Raw genomic sequence first — 22,605 nt, forward strand, 5'->3', positions numbered from 1 at the left:
CCAGCATTCTTCGCATCTTCCAGTTCTTTGGCCTTCGGGGTTCACCAAGCTTCTCGGTCTTCGCGGACACTCGGTTTTACCTGGCATCCGATGATGCACCGGGTGGAGTTGTGGTGGTGGCCAGGGGGATCTGTTGGTGGGACTCCAGTAAGGACACGGTCCTACCAGAGATCCAATGCTTGGATGAGGTTGGCTGGGTTGTATAGCAAATAGACATTCCGGTTTTTAGTAGGGCTTTGGATATTTCCCAGTTGCTGTTTATATCCGACTCCTTACCGTCCGGCAGGCATTCAAAGAGCTGGTTCTGATAGTTTCTGACTCCACCAGCTTCTCCATTGCTAAGCGAGGTGTACGCTCTTCGCATACACCTAAAAAGGCCAATGAGAGGCAGCAGCGTACAAGTACATGGTCGGAGTCCACGGTGGTGTTTCAGAAGAAGCGGCAGGTGCTGATCGACCCTGACTGACGGCGATGTGGTCTGTTAGGATTTGGCGTTGGTTTGTTGATGTACACCGCGTTGTCAAGTGATTTCCGCTGCTCCGGAAATTCGTACTGCTAAGGAACAGTCTGTGATCTGAAGTAAGCGGTCTCCGTTGTCCGTGTGTCTTATGTCCAAACCAAGACGACCACCCAATCGGGCCTCAGCAGCGCTTAGTCTACCTACCTGGGCGTCCATACCACCAGCAACCACATTGATATATGAGCTCTGAACCCGCTGTAGAGGGGCACCTAGAGCGTGATAGAAACTGTCCTTGGGAGATCAAGAGCTACAGTCAGCTGGGGACGGAAGCAGACCAACAAGGTGCGATGAATTTCACTTCCTCTAGATTCTCTCACAGATGTTGCCAAACGAACCGCACAGAGGGGACTATAAACGGGGGTCGCACGAACAACCACTCGAACCAGTTGATTCGACTAGCTGGAACAGGTTACGACTGTTCACTGTTACAAAAGCAGTCTCCATTTCTCGGGCTGTTGATTCTTAGGCTCTTCAGTTTTCGGCATTTGAGGAATCTGCGCGCACCATCACAGTCGCTTGTTGCTGGTGCATTCTTCCTGGCTACAATCAGGGTTGCTTATCGTGACGAGATCCCTTGGCCATTGGAGTGTGCAAGCGACCTCGAGCAGATGGTTTCAAAGGCTGTGATCATGGCTTCTCTCACCTTTTACCGGTCGCCATCCAAATTACCATTAATTCCGTCGGGTTCTAGGGATTTCGCTGCCAGTTCAACTTGTGATGCAGAAGCGTTTTGTAGGTGGTACACTGAATGGCTTTGTATCAACAATCACTTTCCATAGAGGAGGCGTGCCCGCACAATGTCAAGCGGTGTTCCTCAAAATAAGTGGCAATCTCGTACCATAGCTCTCTACTTGCTGCTGATTGCCACATGGTCCAATTGAGCTCACTGCTAGTTAGCATGTAGCTAGTCCTCATGGGGCCGTTAACCACTACAAGCAGTTGATGGCCTCCAAGTCACGAGGTGCAAGCGCTTGTGCTGAAACAGATGATTTCAGCACATCGTTGAAAAAGCCGTTACCCATTATCCGTGTGGTAAGCGTCAACCTCGGTCGGTGGACTCACTCAGAAGTTGGTCGGTCAGCTTGAGCTTTCATATCACCTGCCAGAATTATATCTGTGCTTCTCGTTGGTCGGAGTGATCGCAACAAATCACGACGAAAGTCTTTCTCAGCATAAATGCTGCTGTCTTGTTGGACACAACAAGCACACCGTTTACACGTCGGGGTTCTATTATCTTGATTGNACCACGTCGGGATGTATTGATCTTGATTGAACCGCTCAACCTAATCACTCAAATACCAGTCCCTTAAAGCGCACTCAGCTTTGGGGCCATGCATAGCTCCTACACCGTAGATGCCAAAATCCAATGAATCAGAATAGCCCAACATCTGAAGGGTAAAGTGCGAGAACTCCCGAGTTCGCTCCGAGCGGTCTGAAGTGAATTACCGAATTGGGGTCTTCAGTACGTGGTGGCCACAATACAGCCGCATCCGTTTCTTATAGGGTTGATGAAAATTTCCAGACAAATGAGTTTATTTTGGCAGTAGTTGTATAGTGGTTAGGTTCAGGAGGTTCTGGTGTTCATAGGTGTTTAAGTTCAACATCATGCCACAGTATTGTTTTCTCTTATTCAGCAATATTGTCCTGATGTCATCTGATTTCGATTGTAGTTCGGAAGTGAAAGGGAAATGCAAACTGATCTTTTGACAGAGTGGATAGATCGAAACGATCATGTCCCAAATTGACTCTATCCACATAAGTGATGCGATTTTGTCTTTTCAAGGAAAGTTTGTAACGGCTGCTGGGTTGTTTCGCTAAAATTCAAATCGCATACAATCATCGCGGTAATGAAATTGGAGTGGTGGATGTGCTTAGCTGTCCCCTGTTCCATCTGCGGTATTAGGACTTACTATGCGTCCTCTTCCTACTTCAGTTCAATTTTGAAAGTATTTTCATATCGTTCGAACCACGAATCGAAGACAGCGTGTAGACGGTTTGAGCCTGGGACGGAAGTGGAAGATCTAAGTAAAGGTTCTTCACATCAAACTCTAAATCGAACGTAATTACACTGCTTAAAATAGGGTGTCCTTTAATGCCTTAATGACACGTCGCTTTAGGTTCGGCAACCTGCCAGTTCGTTCCAGGTCGAGGACATACTAACCAAGAAGCCAAAAATTGTCGGTGAACCGTTAGTAAAAAATGGGGGAATCTCGGGTTTATAAACCTAATTTTGTCCTCCAACTCTGCAAGTCTCTTGGGTGACTATAAAGGTCGCAAAGCTTCCGGAATTCTAGGGCAGACCGGTTGCTTCTGGTTGGCTGCTTGAACGTCCAATCAGGATGAAGCTTCCGACAAGGGGTTCTATTCATTCCTGGTGAGGCTCGTGGGGAAAAATGCAGCTTATATCCGAATTTCTTTGTCTCGTATTTGTGTTCAGGGAACTTATGTTCCTGACACTAGTCTCAAAAACGTCGGGAAAGAGGTTTAAGGGCATCGAATAATGGCTTAATTTTTGGGCGTTCAGAACAACGTCCAGCACATAGTTCTTGAAGTGGGTGAGAACAATCTCACAAGGAATAGGTGCTGGGGAAGTTTCCAGAGAATGTGCATTATTCTGTCGATTTTAGGCGTCTGAAAATAGGTTGAAGTAAGAGACGAAAGTGACTCTCCGACCTCAAAAATGTGGTCTAAAATTTAGCGCTGTTCCAACGAGGGAGACTTGATACTGCCATTGAAACCGATTTCCACGCTATAGGACAAGGGACTGAAAGTCCATCTAACTGCTCTAGATGAGCTTCGAAATAATCGATTTCAACCGTGCGCCTTCAGCAACTGATCAATCTTGTTACCCTCTTCGTGCTTTCGGCTCTGTCAAAGGTTGCTTTTCATGGATCACCCTGGAAAACCTACTCGACACTCGTTAAAGCAAAGTCGTGCGCCGTGCATCACTTTTATACCTATGAAACACCGTATCAATGAAAAGTGCGAAACTAAGAACGCTGTGGCTAAGAGGAGCAATATGGGTACGTACAGTGAAATGGAGGATGGGTTCAATCGGTGTAATGGATATGGTGGAATCAATTAAGAAGAGAAGCTGAATTCGAACAACCGCCCAATAAGACCCTTCACTCTACTGTTCGGTCACCTCTTTTCGCGGAATTCTCATCAATGTGTATGACTGACTATAATTTTTGGTCACCTTGTTGGCCAGTGGAGGCAACAGTCCGTCGAAGCCTCTATCTATGCCGTTCGCCGCAAAGAGTGTCGTTATAGTGTTATCACGAACAGTTACTTGGTCCCTGTCTTGAGATCGTATTTTCTAATATCCACTGTACGCTGCTGACAAACTCTGTCGTTTTCAGTTTTTTCCCTAATGATTGAACCGAATCGCAAACGGCCCTCGATTCTTCGAACGTCAGTCAGTAAGGCAGCCAACTCATCGCAAGGTACGTCTGTATTGCCATTTTGATGATTCTGTGGTCACCGCACATTTGCTTAGGTAACAGTAACAAACTTCTGAGATAAAATATAGTAAGTGACGTTCGGGTGCATAACTTAGTGGGTGTAATCTTCGGTTTGTGGTTTTTAACAATGTGCTCACCGACCGCTTAGCCCCATCTTGTGCGGCCATACGTTTGGTCACAAGATTAACTTTGCAAACATAGTAAACTACACTGTCACCCTTTTAAGAAGTACTTGAGTTGTGTTTATCACAGCCTGCCAGTTTTAGTTCAGGCAATTCACGAGGGACACAACATAACTTCTTGCACGTTGACCACCAGGTATCGGAGACTAGCTTCCTAGACAAGCTTGTATTTGAGGACAACATGCGGTTGTCTTTCCCTGTAGTGCATTTTATTAAACATTAGTGAGTTTTCTGTGAAAGTCGTTTCATGGTTTCGCCTAATTGGCTCATGTTTACGCATGGTCACCAAGGTTTATCCGCAATCGTAACCTACTCAATTGGACAGGTACATTGCTTGTGGCAGACATCTGGTTAGATTGCTTGGTTTGGTTAATCTTTGTTCATGCGCCATTTCGCGATCTTATGAGTAATTCTAAGCTACAAAGAGAATGGGCGAAAATAATGGCGTAACAAAACGAGCGACATTCCTTGTGAATTCGGGTACTGATTCCATCTGTGATCAGGCATTCAGCTGCAGCACTCGTCTAGTGCCTAACTGCCATGCCACCCGAAGGGACACGAGGGTTGCCCAAGGCTGGATAAGGTAAGTCGAGAGGCAGAGGTCGGGTTCTAACCACGGGCCTTCCTATCAGTAATTTCGCGCTCTAACCACTTGAGCCATCTCGTCCTATGATCACGTGTACCAATTATTTTTTCTTTACTTTGTTTCAGGTAGGATGGGTTTGACCACCAGCTAAGCAGACAGACACATTCATAAGCACACGTATCTATCAAAGCGCTTAGTTACTTTCCAGCTTATGCGTCTGTTGAGCGTGCCACCCGTTCAGAGTCTTCTGGAATTGAATAGAATCGTTCAGCTGTAGGTGTCATGCCAACTGAAGGGAGCAGGACGACCAAGATACTGTCAGGTTTTCCAGCATGAACAGTAGCAGTCGAGGTGCAGAGGTAAACAATCTGTGGGCAACTCATATATCCTGCTAACTACTTTAATGTTCAAACAAAACGGCCTTGATCGGTTGCATCTGGCGTGCTCACCACAGGTTCGTACTAGTATCCTTTCGCCATGGCTGTGGAGTTGCGTGAAGTACCATAATTCTTTTGTCAAAGTAAACTGCGATTCGAACAGGAGTGGGCTTAATAACTACTGGGTTTACAAAGTTTTCATTTACAATGATCCTTCTCCACGGAAGTATCTGTGGGAAATAGACTGTTTTCCTAGGGAGAAGGATTTTCTACCGTCTGTATCTCGTATAAAGTTCCCTCCGGATACATGTCGAATACCTGACTTCCCTGTAGTGAACGTTCCCAAGTAGGAAGGATTACTGGATATCCTTCTCTTGGTGTTTCCTTAGTTGCATCCTGTGCATTTTCTTGAAATCAGCAGCACGTTGGTGGTGACTAATGCCTGGTGAGATGGACAACAGCTGAGAAAAAATTCATTCAACTGTAGCACCTTTCGGCACCCTTTCGGTGCCCACCTGCCATGCCATCCGAAGGAAGCATGAGGGCTAGGATAGTGCCAGGTCTCCCAAGTCTACACAGGGTAAGTCGAGAACCAGAGGTCGGGTTCGAACCGCGGACCTTCCGGTCAGTAAATTCGCGCTCCGACCACAAAGTCGTCTCGCCCCTAACTGAAAACTGAAGGGATTAGACAGGGGAGCAGTTAGGATCTGAATTTTCAGTCTTGGTTTTCAGAGTAAGTCAGATCGCACTGGTCCATGGCAACCTACGTTTAGACCCTTATCACTGACACATGTTTGGTTGCCAGTTTGGGCGTTTTTAAGTAGAAGCTATATTCGTAAGACTTAATCTGTTCTGTAACAAATCATCATTCTGAAGGCGTACCCTCTTGTTTGCTGGTCACCTCACACGTCTAGGTTCTACCTCTGGCCCCATAACAACGGTTTCGACTACTGTTAACCCGCTACAAAACCTTCCGCTGGATGGATCCGGTGCCTCCTCGATCAGCTTTGTCAATTTGACTGGCGATGTCATACAGCTTGTGTCAGTTTCCTCCGATGCGCCTAACGGAAACGATGGGACCGGTGACGGTACAGGGCAGCCGAAGCCTGAGACGGTGATCCGGCTTGCACCGTCCACCGCGACTATACTGTCCACCGCCGAAGCGCCTCCTGCACCACGAAATCCCACACCTGTCACCCCAATGATCCGTACCTCAGTACGGTCTTGCTGTGTGTGTGAGACCTCAACAAACAACAAGCACGCCGGCATTATTACTTGCACCAAATGCGAAACCGTATTTCATCGACTGTTTGATGTGAGTCCCCAGTGTAATGTAGTACCTCGCTGTTGTACCTATTTCCAAACTCTCACTCCTCCTTTGTAATTTTATTCGAGCCCCACTGTTCCTTGTACGAAGCTTTGATTCCAACCGACACAGTTTCATTCACTGTAAAAAGGTGGAAAGATAAAATAACCACCTGTTGAACAGAGTGGCCCGATCACTTTCACTCCTCCTTTGTAATTTTATTCGAGCCCCACTGTTCCTTGTACGAAGCTTTGATTCCAACCGACACAGTTTCATTCACTGTAAAAAGGTGGAAAGATAAAATAACCACCTGTTGAACAGAGTGGCCCGATCACTTCACTGGTGTTGAGTAAAACCGAGAGATCAAACGTCTGTTGTTTGGGAGGAAAGCTATTGATCGCGTGATTGGGTCATGTCTGTTAGTACTGTCGACCAGGTTCCCATGGTTTATTTCGAAGGTAGGATTCTTTTAGTGGTCTGTGTGGGTGTTTCCAGCTTTCCCATCGACCTACACCGTTTCTACATTTGTTCCAGTAGATGTGACCTAAAAAATAATATAGTGTGCCACTATGCAATATAATCCAGTGCAGTGTAGTGTAGTATGGCACAGTATAGTTCAATAAAGTATGGAATAGTGCACTGTAGTGTAGTAAGACGCTGTGTAGTGTAGGATAACAGTGCAGTAGTGCGATATAGTATAGTGTGGCGTAACATGGTGTATTATGGTATGATACACTGTTGTGTGGTACAATGTAGTGACGTATTGCACTTACCCTTGGAGAAACTCTCCAAAAGACGTTCCTCAAAGGACAGTTTCAATTTCCAAGCCCACCTCAGGGTATTGACAGCACTCCTTTTTAGGATTGTCACGTGCGGTGCTTTTTCATTTTTGAAATTGGTCTTTGTTCAACTAGGGTTTGAGATTCAGGGGCATAAGGATTAGAAGATGGTGGACTCTACCGCGAACTTCGTGGCTAGATTTGATCGTGTACCTGTGCACTGCCATTTGGGGTAGCGAATCGAACCTTCTATAACAATAAGGCCTTAAATCAGACAATGTGCAAATTTTTCGCTTTTCAGTTGCACTAACTCGAGATTACTTCTCGCAGACATGTCGTAGAACTAGTCAAAAACAACTGAGGAGGAGCTTTTTTCAAAAACTTGCCGCAATGTTTCATGGTTTCTTCACTCGACCGCGAGCATGTGTCGTATGGTTTCGTGCTAAGGGATATTGAAAGCGACGTATAAAAGTGCTGGTAACTTTGGCAAACCAATATTGTCTTCTCAACGCCAACTGAGATACATCAAATGGTAATTTTATGGTGTCCACAGCTGATGGTCCAATTATAATGACACCTTTGGAGATTGGAGACGAACCATCACATCCACATTCTGCTTCCGCTTTAATAAGTAAACCGGTAGCTCATATCTATCTCATCAATATCATCAGGAGCTTCTGACAAAGTTAACCCGCGTTCATTGCAATAAAAGTCGAACACGCTAGCCACTTCATAAAAACCTTGCTGTTTCTCCAACCTGTCAGCAAAGTCTACTCTGCGGGTGACAGGCTGGGTGATGGTAAGCAAGCATATGCGTTGTTCATATTTGTTAACTTGCACCAGTCTAGTGTGAACTGTACTAGTCAGGCTCATTCGGAGATGCGTTTTATGAAGAACAGATTCGGCCATGCATCACTGCATCCGCAGAAGGAGCTATGTGACTCATCAACCGGAATATGGGCTGTAAGCCACTTTCAGGCTGTTAGGTGTGAATGTTGTGAAAGCAGTATCCATAGGACACTCTGTCTGACCCATCGTGTTTGGTGTACTCTTGTTCGTTCTGCTGTGACATCCTTTCAGTGCCTAGCCACCACCCTGCTCGAAGGAAGTATCAAGCCTAAGGTACTGTCAAATTATCTAAGTCTAGACAGGAACCATCGACATACCGGAGTCTGATTCGACACACGGACATTCTGTTCTCGCCTTAGCCACTGAACTGTCTCGAGCGCGTATCGTATACAAACTTTAGGGTTGCTTGCTCTATCCGCTAGTCTAGGGCTGCGGTCATTTCTACTGTCATTGTCATAGCATGGTGTATTTTTCCTAAAGGCACCTAGACTGGATGTTGGAACTTTTACAGTCCGTCCGTGATAGACAAAGTTGTGGCATTTCCCTCGGATACTGGCAACAGTTTCCGTGATCCTTTCATTCGAATTTAGCCCGAAAGGACGATGTGAGTCCTCTAGCGACAAGCCGTTTTAAATTCCTGTCTGCTTGAAATTACGACCACGCACGACTTGAAACATTGCGTTAGCCTGGCGCCACCCCCCGCCTTTTCCATTTTATTTTTTTCACAGCTGTGGATGAGTTATGACACCTGTACACCTTAGTGTCGATTCTGTTTAACATTTTTCCCAACTCCTTTCGCTCACCTGTAGAACCTAGGCGAAGTCCGGGACAAATGCGATTGTGCTAATCTGCCATCGGTCTGCTCCAACTGTCGTCTGTACAAATCGGCTACTAAAGCTCTGTCCAAGTGGGGCACGAAGTTGACTGATCGGGCCAGGCGTGAATGGTCCATAATCGATCGGTCGTTGGCTGCGCTCATCAAGACCGACTGCACGTTGGATGATATATTTCAAGGTTCGTTTGGTGTCGCATCCGTCCAGTGTTTAATCTCATTTTTGGAACGTGCTTCGTGGTCGATAGACCTAATTGGTTCCGCGTCGTGTTCCATTCAAACTCCCGTGTTCGCTTGGCCACTTGTGTTCTAGTTAGGATTTAGCAATGGACCGCCTTATGTACGCATTTCCCGCGTAGAAACAAGCCACTATGACGAGTTCACTACCTTTTATTGACAATGACTATCACCCAAGTTCAAGTAAGTCCTTTGTAGGCGCCCATTCGAGGGAACTTCAAGCAGCCAATCACTTCCTTCCTTCAGTGCTGTTGAGATAACCGGTCGTGAATATGTACCTGACAAAATACATCCTCTTCACCGTGATGGATCTTGGATGAAATATGTTTAGAAGACCGTCTTTGAGGAATTCTCCAATCCTTGTAGCATCGCGCGCTTTTTGGAAATTCTCTTGATGAAAAAAGGCCCAATCCCCATTACTTTCTAGTGTGACATCCTGAATGTACGTTAAGACTGGTGTGAGCTACTGGCTTTCCAACGGGATGATCACTGCATTAGGTGGCCAAAAGTTGAACACAAAGGCCAAGCAACATTGTTTCACGAAGGTGACCGAGATCCTCGGCAAGCACTGCAGGCTTGATTGATACCTTCGGATCAACGCAGTGCACTTTTAGCTGGCATGATATTCAAGGGAACACTGTGTCTGTTTCTTTCATAGGGGATTTCTACCAAAAATTCACGACTAATTGCTCTCCGGATCGAAATTTTATTCAGGTAGGCCTTTTTCCAGAAAAATCTGAAATAAGACGTTTACATAATGAACTTGGAAAACGGGACGAGCTGTTTTACGGTACGTCGGATGTAATTTGCTTCTCCGCTTGTTTTAGTATGGAGCGAAACATGACAAGCTTCTAACGTGAAAGGTGTGGGAATTTGATCAACCGTTTCCGATCGCGGAATTTATGGATTCCTAGGTAGCCTACCAGTAAACTGGGGAGGACACTCAACGCTCAGTAAGGAAACGTAAGTAGGTGCTCACAAGGTCTGCGCCAGATATAGCCCAACTATTTCGTCCAAACATCAAACTAGCGATCGACCATGGGGTGGGTGACACTTGTGAATTGCAAAGATGATGGGACAATTCTCGAATGTGATCAGGGAACTCACATGTGAATCAATCATTGTTCTCATTCTTGCCACTACTTCCACAATTGAGATTTTTTTCAACGAAACGAATGATGGTTCGGCTGAAGAAGGAACGCATTTGTTCTGTTTGGTTCCCAAATTAAAATTTACATATGAGTTCAGTAAATCAGTTGAAGACTCTTTGACAGCCCACTATCTGTTTCCGTCTTTTTGAGGCTCATCAAGTAGGTGTAGTCCTTCCGGTTCTGATCATCGTTGTACTATACTTGAGCACCAGACTTTACTCATCTGACGAATTACGCTCACTTGAAAATTACTTCGATGCTGACGGGTGTTTATGAAGAACCTGTTACTACGGGCTTAATTTTCAGTTCAGTGTTTCGCCACTCGGTTACTCGATCTATGAGGGCGAGATGGCCCAAGTGGTTAGAAGGTCCGTGGTTCGAACCCGACCTCTGCATCTCGGCTTGGGCAACCTGACAGTATCCCAACCCTCGTGCAACCTTCGGATGGTGTGGCAGTTAGACACCGAAAGGATACTACAGCTGAACGACGTTTTTAATCGATGTATGACCGGAGCTGTTAAACACACCTACATTTCGGCCAGACGTTCAGTTTCGTACATCTACGATCAAATTCTGATCTCTGTGCTGGAATTGCCGATAATTCAATTCGACAAAACCAGCCTCACGTACATGTATTTTAAGAAACATAGACGTTGAATTATTTAGTAGTTTTGAAAAATGCGTTCCTTATTCTTCCGACCTCCCTGTCCTTTACTTTCCATGGCTGCTATTCAGCCTCATCGTCGCTGAACTGTTACCAGTTTACTCGACTCCTAGAGAGAGCAAGCGAATAGTCAGAAACGAGTTCCAGACCAGATGGTCAGTTGGCCGCACGCTATCCTCTGAGCCGTCTTGAGCTCGTAGAAACTTTATTTAATTGTGTGACGCACCCATGCAAACCACTTTTCGCTATTTTCTCCTTTCCTTGTTGGAACAAAAACATCGTCTAGCTGTCACACCTTTTCGGTGCCTAGCTTAGGTACTGCCAGGTTGCCCAAGTCTAGATAGAAGTACTCGAATTCAGAGGTCTAGCTGTCACACCTTTTCGGTGCCTAGCTTAGGTACTGCCAGGTTGCCCAAGTCTAGATAGAAGTACTCGAGATTCAGAGGTCGTGTTTGAAACACAGACCTTTCGGTATGTAAGTTAACACTTTAACAACTGAGCTATCTCGAGCATTTTACGTGTTGACCGCTTGAGCTATCGACCGAAGGATTCGGCACTCGGACTATTTAGGCTAAACAGCAGATGACCCTTATTTGGTGAGAGGAGAGCAAGAGGATGAATTGAAGACGACAGACTTGTAACTTCCGTTCTTCTCGATCAATACATCCACCCTGTCACTGCGGTTGTCACTGACACCGAAAAACCTGCATTTAAACCGTATATCATATTACATTTATACGGCGCTTTTTTTGCCATACACGTACAGAATCGATTGGAGCAGCACCGAGCCTCTCACCCTTTTTTTCATTTTCATGTCAATCTGAACATTTTGATTTTTTCATTGATAGTTAATGAGGAGGAGTTGGGCCGGGTATACGGACCACCGATCATCACATTTCCGTTGAAATTGGGTCAGCGACGTGGCCAGTCATCTTCGGACTGCGACGGACCGTCGGCGGCGGGCACCAAACGAATCGCTGTTGACAGTCGTTTCTGGGTAAGCGTATGCCTTTGTGATTTCGAACTTTCTTACTCCTATTATTTGCGTTCCGATGATTGTATGGTCATCCTTGTCACAACTAAGTGATTTTTGGTAGTTGCCAGCATCTTCCTGAGATGGCGTGGCCGTTTATTCTGCACGATCCTGTTGAAGATTTCCCTAGGTTACATTTATGTCCGTTCGGTCATCTAGAACTTGGGGTCTTCAAACTTTCTCAGTTGCTATCCGGTCTCCCATTTCGGCATAACCTTGTTGGCCGGATGAAAGTATATCCATTTGCAATGGTCTCTTGTGACTGACGGCATCGTATTTCCTCCATGAGCTGAAGTTAAAAACCATCAGCAGTGCTCCCCTCAGGATGAAAAACATGCCCTCAAAAGTTGCGTACATATCAAATATTGCTGTGATCGTAATTGCGTCAAGTAAATCTCTTCAAGTGCACTAGTCCAGTTTGAGGACCTGGCCTTTTAACCAGAGTATAGAGTACGCGTGTTGTGGTACACTAACAACTTTCGTCTTAATGTTTGTAGGCTGGAGTCAATGCACTGCAGATTGCCTCAACACCCCTAGCTAATCGTACCACACCGGCTTCTGCCGCCCAAGTCTCTACAAATGGCGTCACTCGGCGTGTTCGAGCGCGGCGAGCTGCTGCTGCAGCGGCCACCAGTCCGCTTTCTAGCGATGACTCTCAAGGAACAATCCCATTAGTAGATGTTGATGCGGCACCTACCAATACCCCACAAAAAGCCTCCTCACCCATGGACCATTCTCCTGAAATTGACTCGTCCGGTCCAAAGTGTGTCACCCTGTCCAACTTCCCGACCAACTTGCCTCCAATCGTGTTCAGGTCGCCAGCACCGCAGCTGCAGGCCACACCTCAGCCGCCAACGATGTGGCCCATTGTGGTGAGTCGCATTCTTTCGTAGCCTATAATAAGAACAATCTCATGGTCATCGTTAGTTTAGTCCTTTGTATAAAAAACACACTGTATGACTCGTAGTTAGTTTTAAGTTGTGAGACTTTGAAGAAATTTCTCTGTAGAAACAGTCATAAGAATGTGTGTACTGGATCAAGCTGCTTGCTGACCATGGAACTGGCACCATTCCACCTCTCATCAAAAAACAGTTTGCTGTTTTCTGTTCAGTCGTTATTTTTCATTAATTTAGAATGTTTTTTTTACTGACGGAAGTAAAGTAAAGGGTTTTTTCTCTCGCAACTGATGTTTTATTGCTGTATTCGTAGGCGTTTTACTTGGGCCTGGGATCCATTCATGTCCTGCTAGTTGACTTCCTCAATTTGGTCAAATCAAGTGATCCTGATCACTGCCCCGCTTGAACTAGCCTTACTTATTAAACGATACATTTCGGGGTATCCGGTAGTTGATAGTTACACCTCCTTTGTCGAAAAGCGATAGTTATTCATACTTTGATAAAGACAACAGACCGTACTTTTCCCGTTCATTTCTTCAGTAGGCACAAACTGTATGTAGAAACGGTGCAAACTATGTAAAAACTATGTTTAAAGTGTTCTGTGATTTGCGTTGTTGTTTTATTTTCGTGGGATGCAGCGAGCTGTTGTGAGCAAAGTGAGCTTAGTGGCCGGTTTTGTATTGTGTAAACCGTCTAACTGCAAACAGTGAGGGTACAACGAGGCTTCCTTACGGCTTCGCTCACCTTCATAAACTTCCATTGGTATGTGCGCGGGAATTCGCCAATCTCTCCGTTTGCACACGTATTACGCTTATGAAACATATTCGCACCTCATTTTTCGGTTCTTACTTAGTGACACTTGATCGAAGCGAAGACCGAGATCATGCGGCAAAACGGTGGACCAGTCATCGTCCTCAACATCATCATCATCGACGCATGATATCAAACCCTAACCTACTCCATCGGATGCATCATCGACAGCATGATATCAGTGTTCGACACCGATGCTTCGCTGCCATACAACGTTGGTCTAGGTGAACTTTTTAGTTATCGTCACGAGTGCTTTTGGAGTGACAGAGGAAAGCTGCTTCCTAAAGTATTCATAAAGAGACATTGTGATGATATACTATGAAGGAACTGTTTGCAGAAGTCCGCTGGTCACGAACAGCTAGTGTGCTGTTGGTAAAATTGGTCGTGATACGGCAGCTTCCCCCCAAGGCCAGGAGTCAAGCATGCGCGCAACCTAGCACACACCGGCGCATGATCTTGATTTTCACACAATCACACCACGCGTTGTGGTATATTGGTCAGTGTTTGGTGATGTCTTTTTGTCTCTTGATAGGGGCCACCGTCGGTGGTCGAAACGTCGGACAGTTTCATCTAATATATACCTGCTGTGTGGTCACTAGCATTTTCACCGTGAACCTGCGGTCCATAGTGCCTAAACTCTTGCAACCGTTTCGAGCTTAGAGGGGCACCACGATACTGTAATTGCTTCACTTGGTTACCCGTCACCAATAGGTGAACGGAACTCACCCTGTCTAACGAAGGTGCGTGAAGTGCGTCGACCAATTTCCAGTGGACACTCCTATGCCGGCCAATCATTGTTAATAGTTTTACTGTACTTCAGGTTGGTAAACTTTGCGCCCAGAAGTTAGGTTTTGGTTTGAGGTTGCTTTTGGTGTGTATGTTGTGCAGCAATTTGGAAACGTCTTGTTTCGCCGTACTGAGTGGTCAAGTCGCATTTGTGCAGATATGTCAAGACTCCCTTTATTTTTGCTGACCTTTTGGGATCACAGACGCTGTAGTCTTATAGGTGTTGATTTTCTCAGTGCATGGTTTTTTGTGTGGAATTTGTCAGAGGATGGGGCACTTTTCCAGACTTTGTCTTTTTACTGAGTGTTTGTTGGCTTTTGGTTTACACATAGATTCCGGCTGCTCAAGTGGTTCCCATTGCCACACCGCTTGTTGCCAGTACGTCTGCTCCGATATCTGTTGCGCCTAGCACGTCACAAATACACAGCGAACCTGTACAGGTGATCACAAAGTTGGATAACGCGCTGGCGCCGCCGCCGCCACCACCACCCAAAACTCAGAACAAGGCAACTGTGCAACCACCGCTGACCCTGTCACCTACTGCGGCTATATCATCAGCTCTGACACACGATGACATTCTTGCTCGTCGTCTGTCACGCCTAATCCGAGCGAGTTTCTCGCAGGTCTACACAAAGCACTGTGGTGAGCCGAAAAAAGCGGAACCGTTGATCGCAGATATTGCAATGGACAACCACGCCACTCTCATTCATTTGTTTGATTTTTACGACTGGGAAGTGAGTTGTTCAGCTCTTTTTGAATATATGAATATACACTGCACTTCAATCTAAAAAATGTCGCACGAATGCATCTCATTTGAACCCAGAGCTGATCTTGACCGATCATCCTTGCTCATCCCTAGTACGGGTAAGCCTCCTGACAGCCTGTGTTTCCCTCAGATATGTCTTATTTCTGCCCCGTTGAGCTGCAACAGCAGCCACCATGTTGAAGGGTAATCTTTTGGAAAGATCATAGTCCACTCTTGACCATTTCTTCAGCAGAGACCTCCTGGTACAATGAACCATTACTGATCATCCACCTCGGGCAATCCACAAAAGTGGAGAGCCACGTCCATGCAATCGCATCGTTTCCTGTCTCCTCATGACAGATGACTAATAAGTAACTCGCAGTGAGATCGAACTTAGTTTATTCAGTTTATTTCACCCTTTCAAACTTTCAACGACGGTCATACTCGCTATCCGAGGCAACTTGACCGAGCCTAACCATCAACCGTGTTTTTTCTTCAACTGGGCTTCTGTCCATCATCTCAGCAACACGTTTTGGGCTGACATTCGCTCCGTACTGTGACTTGCCCCTGCCTTTGCTAAGTAATCCAATATACTCATCACGCAAGACATCCTCAAGTGAATAACCCAGTAGGCAGAGTTCTCCTATCTTTGAATGTCCCATGCTGTGCATTCAGGTGCCGTCCAGAGGTTTTTCATTTATTCCCTATGTTAAAGTTTGGCGTGCGGAAGCACGTCTTTTGTTATCTTGTGTAACTATGTGGAAAGCTCCTACGGGTGATGTTTAGTCTGTTCGTACAAAACTATCCAAATGTCAACCGCGTTAGTACACCACATTCCAGTGTTTTTTCTGTTTTGAGTGCATCTCACGATTAATGAAAACCAAGAACTGGTGCTTTTTCTGCCAAGATTCCCCTCTTTTTGTGTGAAAATTCTCGTTTTCCTAGTCACGGATGTGCGCTCTCGTTCTTTTCGGCCGAAGCCTGTCGGGCAAATTGTTGTTCGCATAGCACCTAATTCGCAACTTATTCAGCCCATTCTGGTCATATGCCGCCCAGAAATAAAAATTTTGCGCGCCAATATGATTCACAAAGTTCTAGCTAGGTGGGCATAGTACGTCCTTTTTATTACGAATTCGAGGAAAAAAACAATCCGTGCATTGTCTTGAACTGCACAACCATATGGTCATACTAGGAAGGTAATCGGCACAGTAAAGGCCTTTGAATCTTGTGGGCAGCGTACCGTTTCGCTGGTTAAGGACTCCTCTGTAGTCAGAGGATTTGGGTCTGCTAAAGCGACTTTCTCCAAGAGGCCTTGTTTTTAAGGGGTTGTGTAAAATAGGAATAAGCCTTTGAATTGCGTGCGGGAAGTTACTTAAGTAAATAAGCTGGCACTGAAATTTAGGTTTATAGCCACTCCGGTGATGAATGGAGAAGCGACCAAATAAACGATGCACTACCAGGTCGCACTTGATGTGTATCAATCAGTGCAGTTTGATTGGCTTGAATTAGGCCCCTGTCTAGGATAGCCACTCCGGTGATGAATGGAGAAGCGACCAAATAAACGATGCACTACCAGGTCGCACTTGATGTGTATCAATCAGTGCAGTTTGATTGGCTTGAATTAGGCCCCCTGTCTAGGCTTGGGCAACCTGGCAGTATCCCAGTCCTCGTGCTTCTTTCGGGCGGTATGGCAGCTGGGCACCGAAAGGGTGCTACAGCTGAACGATTTTTTAGACAATTGCTAATTCGGGTTTGTTTTGCCTTGTTTAGTTCACTGTCAGGTATCTGGCAATTCCGTCCCACAAATTCCTCCGAACAATTCAATACTGCATGTTTCTCTCATTTAGTTTGGGCTTTTTCGTCCGTTCACCCTTCTCATGGGTGGAATGCGCATAGCTATGCCCAAGACAGAATCGCTCATCATTGAGTTAGGCCTAATCTACACGGCACTATGACGCTAGGAGTTTCTTTGGTGCATGACCTACATGGTAACAATATGACCAACATGTCGCCACCTTTGAATTTCGACTTTCAGACACAATTATCTCGGAAATCATATCATGCATCTGTAAGAAACTTTCGTGCGTTTTTCAGCTGTTTCAACACCACTGTTATGACCATCATGTGGTTAGCCGTTCTTGTGAAGAATATACCCTGGGCTGAAGAGAATGCGTTTAAAGTCAATAAGCGACTGCACTGACATGACCGCTGCACTCAAAGAACTCGTAATAGACATTGGCGTAAAGGGAGATGCGGACAAGCAGACAGCGACCGTTCATTCGAAGACATGTCTCACCTTGGAAGACAGACGAATCCCTCCGTGTTCTGATACTGTTGGATGACCGTCTCTGGTCTTAATATCCGGTTATGGGAATAAATAATGTGCAATCTCGTGGGATTCTTAATGGCCTTTCTAGATATAGTAGTCCCTATAGTCCCATTCGGGTTTCCGTTTGCAGACTTTAGTATGGTGTACTTTTAGCAGCCTCTAACACGTTCTTTTTCGCACCTTGAATTGACCTTAATCGTTTTGGCTCAGTGCTTGAGGCCACTCTTTAACGGGTGTTTGGTGTTTCATAGAATGAAAGTGCACGCTTTTTACTCGCACGTGCCCAGACGAACATGTAGCTCGTGAAAAATTCACTTGATCTGCTGACAAATTTTTCGAATTCCAAATGCCAATGAATGTCTTCGTGCCGTGTACTAACATTTGTAGTGGAATCAGCCGATCGAGATCTCCGAGGTGGTCCGGCAGGCTTGTTGGTCTGCTTTTCACGAACAGTTCAATGAAAGTCTCACGGATATGGTTCGCTTCATCAAACGCATTCCGGGTTTCCCCATACTCAAACCGCAGGATCGGATATTGCTGGTGAGGCAGAGTGGCTTTGAGGTAGGTGGTTCGTTGCTTGAAACGTCTTTTTGCTACTCTATGGATTCTACTGACTATCACCCGCAGACATCGATAGACAGAATGTAATTGGCTGTTGATCGGCTGGCATTTGATTTATTCGCCTAGCTTGGAAACTGGCTCTTAAACGTCCCATCATCACGCAAGGAGATATTGTCACTGCGCCTAATGACGTCCGGTTGCGCTGGGTAAACGTTCAGGCATTTTAGTTTCAGCGTTCTCTTGGTATGCAGTTACCGGGGTTCCGGGAGGTGAGTTCACCAAACCCTGGATGGCAGCGACAAATTTCGAACTGCGATCTTTTTATTTCACTCTACTGTGCTCGTCATTTTCTGAGGCTGTTTTGTGAAAACGAGAGGAGTCGAGGATGGTCCTGTGACATCTTGTTTGACACAGGATTTTTTAAAGTCACATGTTGTTCCCCAACAGCTTACTTTTCGGCGGCCGATTGTTTCTTCGCAAGGTCATAGCTTAGGTGGAAGCAGTAGAGGCTTTTAACTTTTGGTGGATGCATCTACCGGTAGCATGTTTGTCGTGAAATAGTTCATAAGTGCTTGTCAGTATGTTCTTACGACTACAGCGGAAACTAGAGCTTGCCAGCTTAGGGTTTTTCGGATGTGCTACGCAGGGTCAACAGCTGTCTAGCAAAAAACTTCACTATCCACTGTTAGTCGTTTTTGACAACCTGATGGCGTAAGTTGAATGTGGCGATCCCTAAACTGAACATACCCTTCTGACTGAAGTATAAGCGGTTCCCTTTGCGCCTGTTTAGAAACTATACATGGTGTGATACAGGGTCGAGCACGCCATAACTTTCAAGCCCGACTGCCTAGCTGGAGTCTCTGGTGTTGTCTGCTGGGCTCGCGTATGTTAGTGTTACCAAAAGCTACCCGGCCCATCTCTGTTTACTTTGACACGATATCCCGATGTGTCTGTCTACTTCAATGTTTTTTGAAAGTTTAAGTACCTGTAGACCATTTGTCAGTTTTCTGTGGGGATCTGTGGTTTCTTGAAGCAACTCTCCCATTTTCTTTCTCTACACCTCACTAAAAGCCATTTGCTTCCTTGATTTTGAAGCATTATTTACTGTTGGTTTATCGAGCTCACTAGTTAAGTCGAGAAGGTCCGTGGTTCAACCTCAACCTCTTCTCCTGTGTAGGTTTGGGCAACCTGACAGTATCTCAGCCCTAGTGAATCTTTCGAGTGGAATGGCAGAAATGCTGCTGCAGCCGAACTTTTTATTGTTGGTAGTGTGAGGAGATTTGGAATTTTTGTGGAGACTTCGTCCTGTAAGTGAAGTCAACCTATGCTGAAAAGCCGAGAAGCTCTGTACAGCTGTTTCATCCTTATTGGGAACCATCAGCAGTGCGCATCTTACGAAACTCCGGAGAGTCTCGAACCCGCGACCTTCTGGCTAGTAGTTTGAACACTTAACCGTTCGGCCACGAGTGGCTGATCAGCAGTGTGATTAACTCGCACTTAGAGAGGATATAGCGCCGTTCATCCTTCAATCACGCGGTCACACGTGTTAACTGGCTCCTCGAGCGAGTTAATCACACTGCTGATCAGCCGCTCGTGGCCGAATGGTTAAGTGTTCAAGCTACTACCCAGGAGGTCGCGGGCTCCAGACTCTCCGGAGTTTCGTGAGATGCGCACTGCTGATGATTCCCGAAAGGATGAAACAGCTGTACAGTGCTTCTCGGCTTTTCAGCAATGATTGGCTTCACTTACAGGACGAAATCTCCACAAAAAAGAACTTTTTATTGTTTTCCGTGGCGATACTTATCTCTTCATACTATTTTGGTTCCTATTCACCTTTATTCCGTTGTACCCCTCATACTTCCTGTTAGCTCGCTTTCGTCGTCCATTATTTGAACTGGAACACCAATCACGGTACATGGCACGGACTGAACAACTTTGTGCTAACCCTAGATCAGTTGGTGACAATATTTCCGTCCGGAAACGCATTCTTCAACCACGCTTTTTCCAACGCTGAACGTTTGTCCGTGCTCCAACAACAGCTGCAACACTTGGGACTCATGGCTGCATTGATTGTTCTGAATGCGGGTAAATAGTTATGGCATGAGTCTTTACACCTCGGTTTTTTGTTTCGCTCATGTTGTCAATCATTAGTGTCGCGGCACTGATCCGTGCAAAAATTGGTCGCAACACCGAACTTAGTGGGCCAAAGATCTTCATGTCCTATTTCACTACTTGGTTTGTGATTTAGTCCGTCATTATAGTGAAAATCCATCCAATACCGCTTTCCCTCACCAAACAGCATAATGAGCTCATGCCTCGATATTAACGTTGACCCTCCTTTTCCTTCACGTTCGTAATGCCCCGACGGGTGATGGAGTTGAATGCATGTCACTTTTGAACCGCAGCCGAATGTATGTGGTATTTTCGCGACTGTTGGGTTTCCCTCTTTAACTACTGGATTTCGGCTAACACGCCTCTGTATGAACTGTTGGAATTACCATCATACCTCTTCGAGTGACCTACAGCTGAGCAGCCAGTTTGTTATCTGTGCAGATCCTACGGTCTCTGTAGGCCCTTAGACACCTTACAAGTTGGCTCAATCAACTCAATCAACAATTTCGTGGAAATAATGTGCTGGTCAGACTCCCAATTAGACTGAACCATTCTGACTTTCACTCCATATAGCATCGAGCAACTGGAAGTTGCCCCTCGGCCCCTCTTCCTCCGCAAACCGCAGTGCAGTGTGTGCAGTGTTAAAGGATGTTTGTAGCCATGAGGTTGTATTATGGGTTCTCGAAGTAGCAAAATACTGCCAACGTATTACTTTTAAAATGGCAACTGCTCTGCAGTTGGTTTTTAAACTTCGTGTTCGAGCTTGCCCGTAAAGGGATATCGCTTGAGGTAGGACAGATAATAGTTCCCCTTAGAACTTCAGTCTCAGAGAACCAATGAAAATCTGTCGACTCTCCGAAAAAATGGAACAGCCAAACACATGAAGGTTTGGGCACAGGAGAGCAGCTGACTTCACATTAGTGTAATAACTCAGTACGCATTTCATAAGAGAGTAAAACCTCACCGGTTTTTTAACTCGAGACAGCTCACTGATTAAGACGAGAACTTACTGAACACAGCAACTCTACGCTAGGGCAACCTCGCCCTCGTGCCTCCGTCGAATGGTGTAATAGTTAGGCACCTAAAGGACGTTGCAACTAGACGCTTATTATTCCTTGCCAGTTGTTAGTCGAAAAAAATGTTTCATACTTTTAGAGACAAAATATATTCAAGAATTTCTGGCAGCTCAAATTGGAGCGCGTATGAAATTTCCGAGCACTCCGACACACTTTACTTGTATACTTCTGGTTGTGGCTTGATGAACGATGCTCAGTCGATAGTTTTTGGTTTGTTTTTCATGGATTTCACGGTTCGTTGCTGGCTACCACGTTAGCACTGAGTGCTCTAGCACCCTTTGGAATAGGCTACGAACGTTCTCAAAACGATCCAACCTCATTCTTTGTTCGATTCGTGCGTCATTCGTTTGAAGTGATAGATGTAAACATGCTTTGGCCTTTTTCGGTTTGCATTTTCTCGAAAGTGTCCTCACTAGGGGTCACCCGCCTACAAGGCCAAGCATTCTGAGTCGTTCAAGTTATCTCAATCCGGTTTGCTGGGAGTTATTTTTTGTTTTGCAGCTGTGTTAGAGTCCCTCTCCTTGCAGTTTACTGCGAACCCATATTCCCACTTTGTCTGAATCTGTTCCTCTCCAGTTTTTTTATTTGTTTATTTTTGTGTCAATTGCAGATATCCCATCCCTTTCGGATAGGAAGACTGTCGATGACTTGCGCCAGCGAATGCTGAATGCCATGAAATTTGGGCTGGAAGCGCGACAGCGGGATACAGAAATGGTTATGAAGGATGTGGAAGAGGCACTCCTTAGTCTACGAACCTTGGGTAATGCGCATCGAACTATGTTGGAACGTCTTAGGGAAGAAGATCATCTTGAATTCCCTGATGACCTTTATGCCGAGCTATTCGAGCTGATTTCGGACTAGGTGTACGGTGTGGAATCCGTTAAGCTATTTTCCCCATTTGCAGCATTCATTTATACATAGATATTTTATCCATCATCCCCATCTCGTGTCATGTGTATCTGGCATCTCTCCGTATTCTTGTTTAATCCCAGTTCAACAATAGCTTCATGTGTATATAGACTCTGTTCCAAGTGATGCTTCGGTTTCTTGTTCTCACGCTGCCGTCAGCGATTTGGACTCGGAACCTGTTACGTAAACTGGAACCGACACGGGTTCTCACATCTTCACATCCAGGCGATAGGCTGTCTGATGGCCCGTAAACCACTTTTAGGAGTTGGAGAGCTCCAGGTAGGATCGAAGATGGGTCAACTCCATCTACCTTGCATTACGGAGTTCATAACTTGGAAGGATTGCCGTAGTTTCACTTTGCCGCTTTAACAGATGAGCACCTGATCACACAGAACGGCATG

General features: G+C 45.6%; 2 protein-coding genes across 2 annotated transcripts; one reads left to right on the forward strand and one right to left on the reverse strand.

Moving 5' to 3' along the window:
• Nucleotides 1-1,474: 1,474 nt before the first annotated feature.
• T265_06285 (hypothetical protein) lies at nt 1,475-6,398 on the reverse strand (the record flags this gene model as incomplete). The annotated part of the gene is made up of 8 exons (XM_009171505.1): nt 1,475-1,496; nt 1,583-1,754; nt 1,812-1,908; nt 2,267-2,334; nt 4,781-4,899; nt 5,490-5,571; nt 5,645-5,797; nt 6,038-6,398. The coding sequence occupies 8 exons, from the start codon at nt 6,396-6,398 to the stop codon at nt 1,475-1,477; spliced, it is 1,074 nt and encodes a 357-aa protein (XP_009169769.1).
• Nucleotides 3,776-22,359, forward strand: T265_06284 (hypothetical protein; the record flags this gene model as incomplete). Its single annotated transcript, XM_009171504.1, has 9 exons — nt 3,776-3,966; nt 6,044-6,444; nt 8,873-9,077; nt 11,796-11,944; nt 12,478-12,852; nt 14,805-15,206; nt 17,934-18,107; nt 19,976-20,192; nt 21,906-22,359. The coding sequence occupies 9 exons, from the start codon at nt 3,894-3,896 to the stop codon at nt 22,154-22,156; spliced, it is 2,247 nt and encodes a 748-aa protein (XP_009169768.1).
• Between the last annotated feature and the right edge of the window lie 246 nt (nt 22,360-22,605).

The sequence above is a fragment of the Opisthorchis viverrini genome (genome assembly GCF_000715545.1).
Source record: "Opisthorchis viverrini unplaced genomic scaffold opera_v5_131, whole genome shotgun sequence".
NCBI classification, from domain to species: Eukaryota; Metazoa; Platyhelminthes; class Trematoda; order Opisthorchiida; family Opisthorchiidae; genus Opisthorchis; species Opisthorchis viverrini.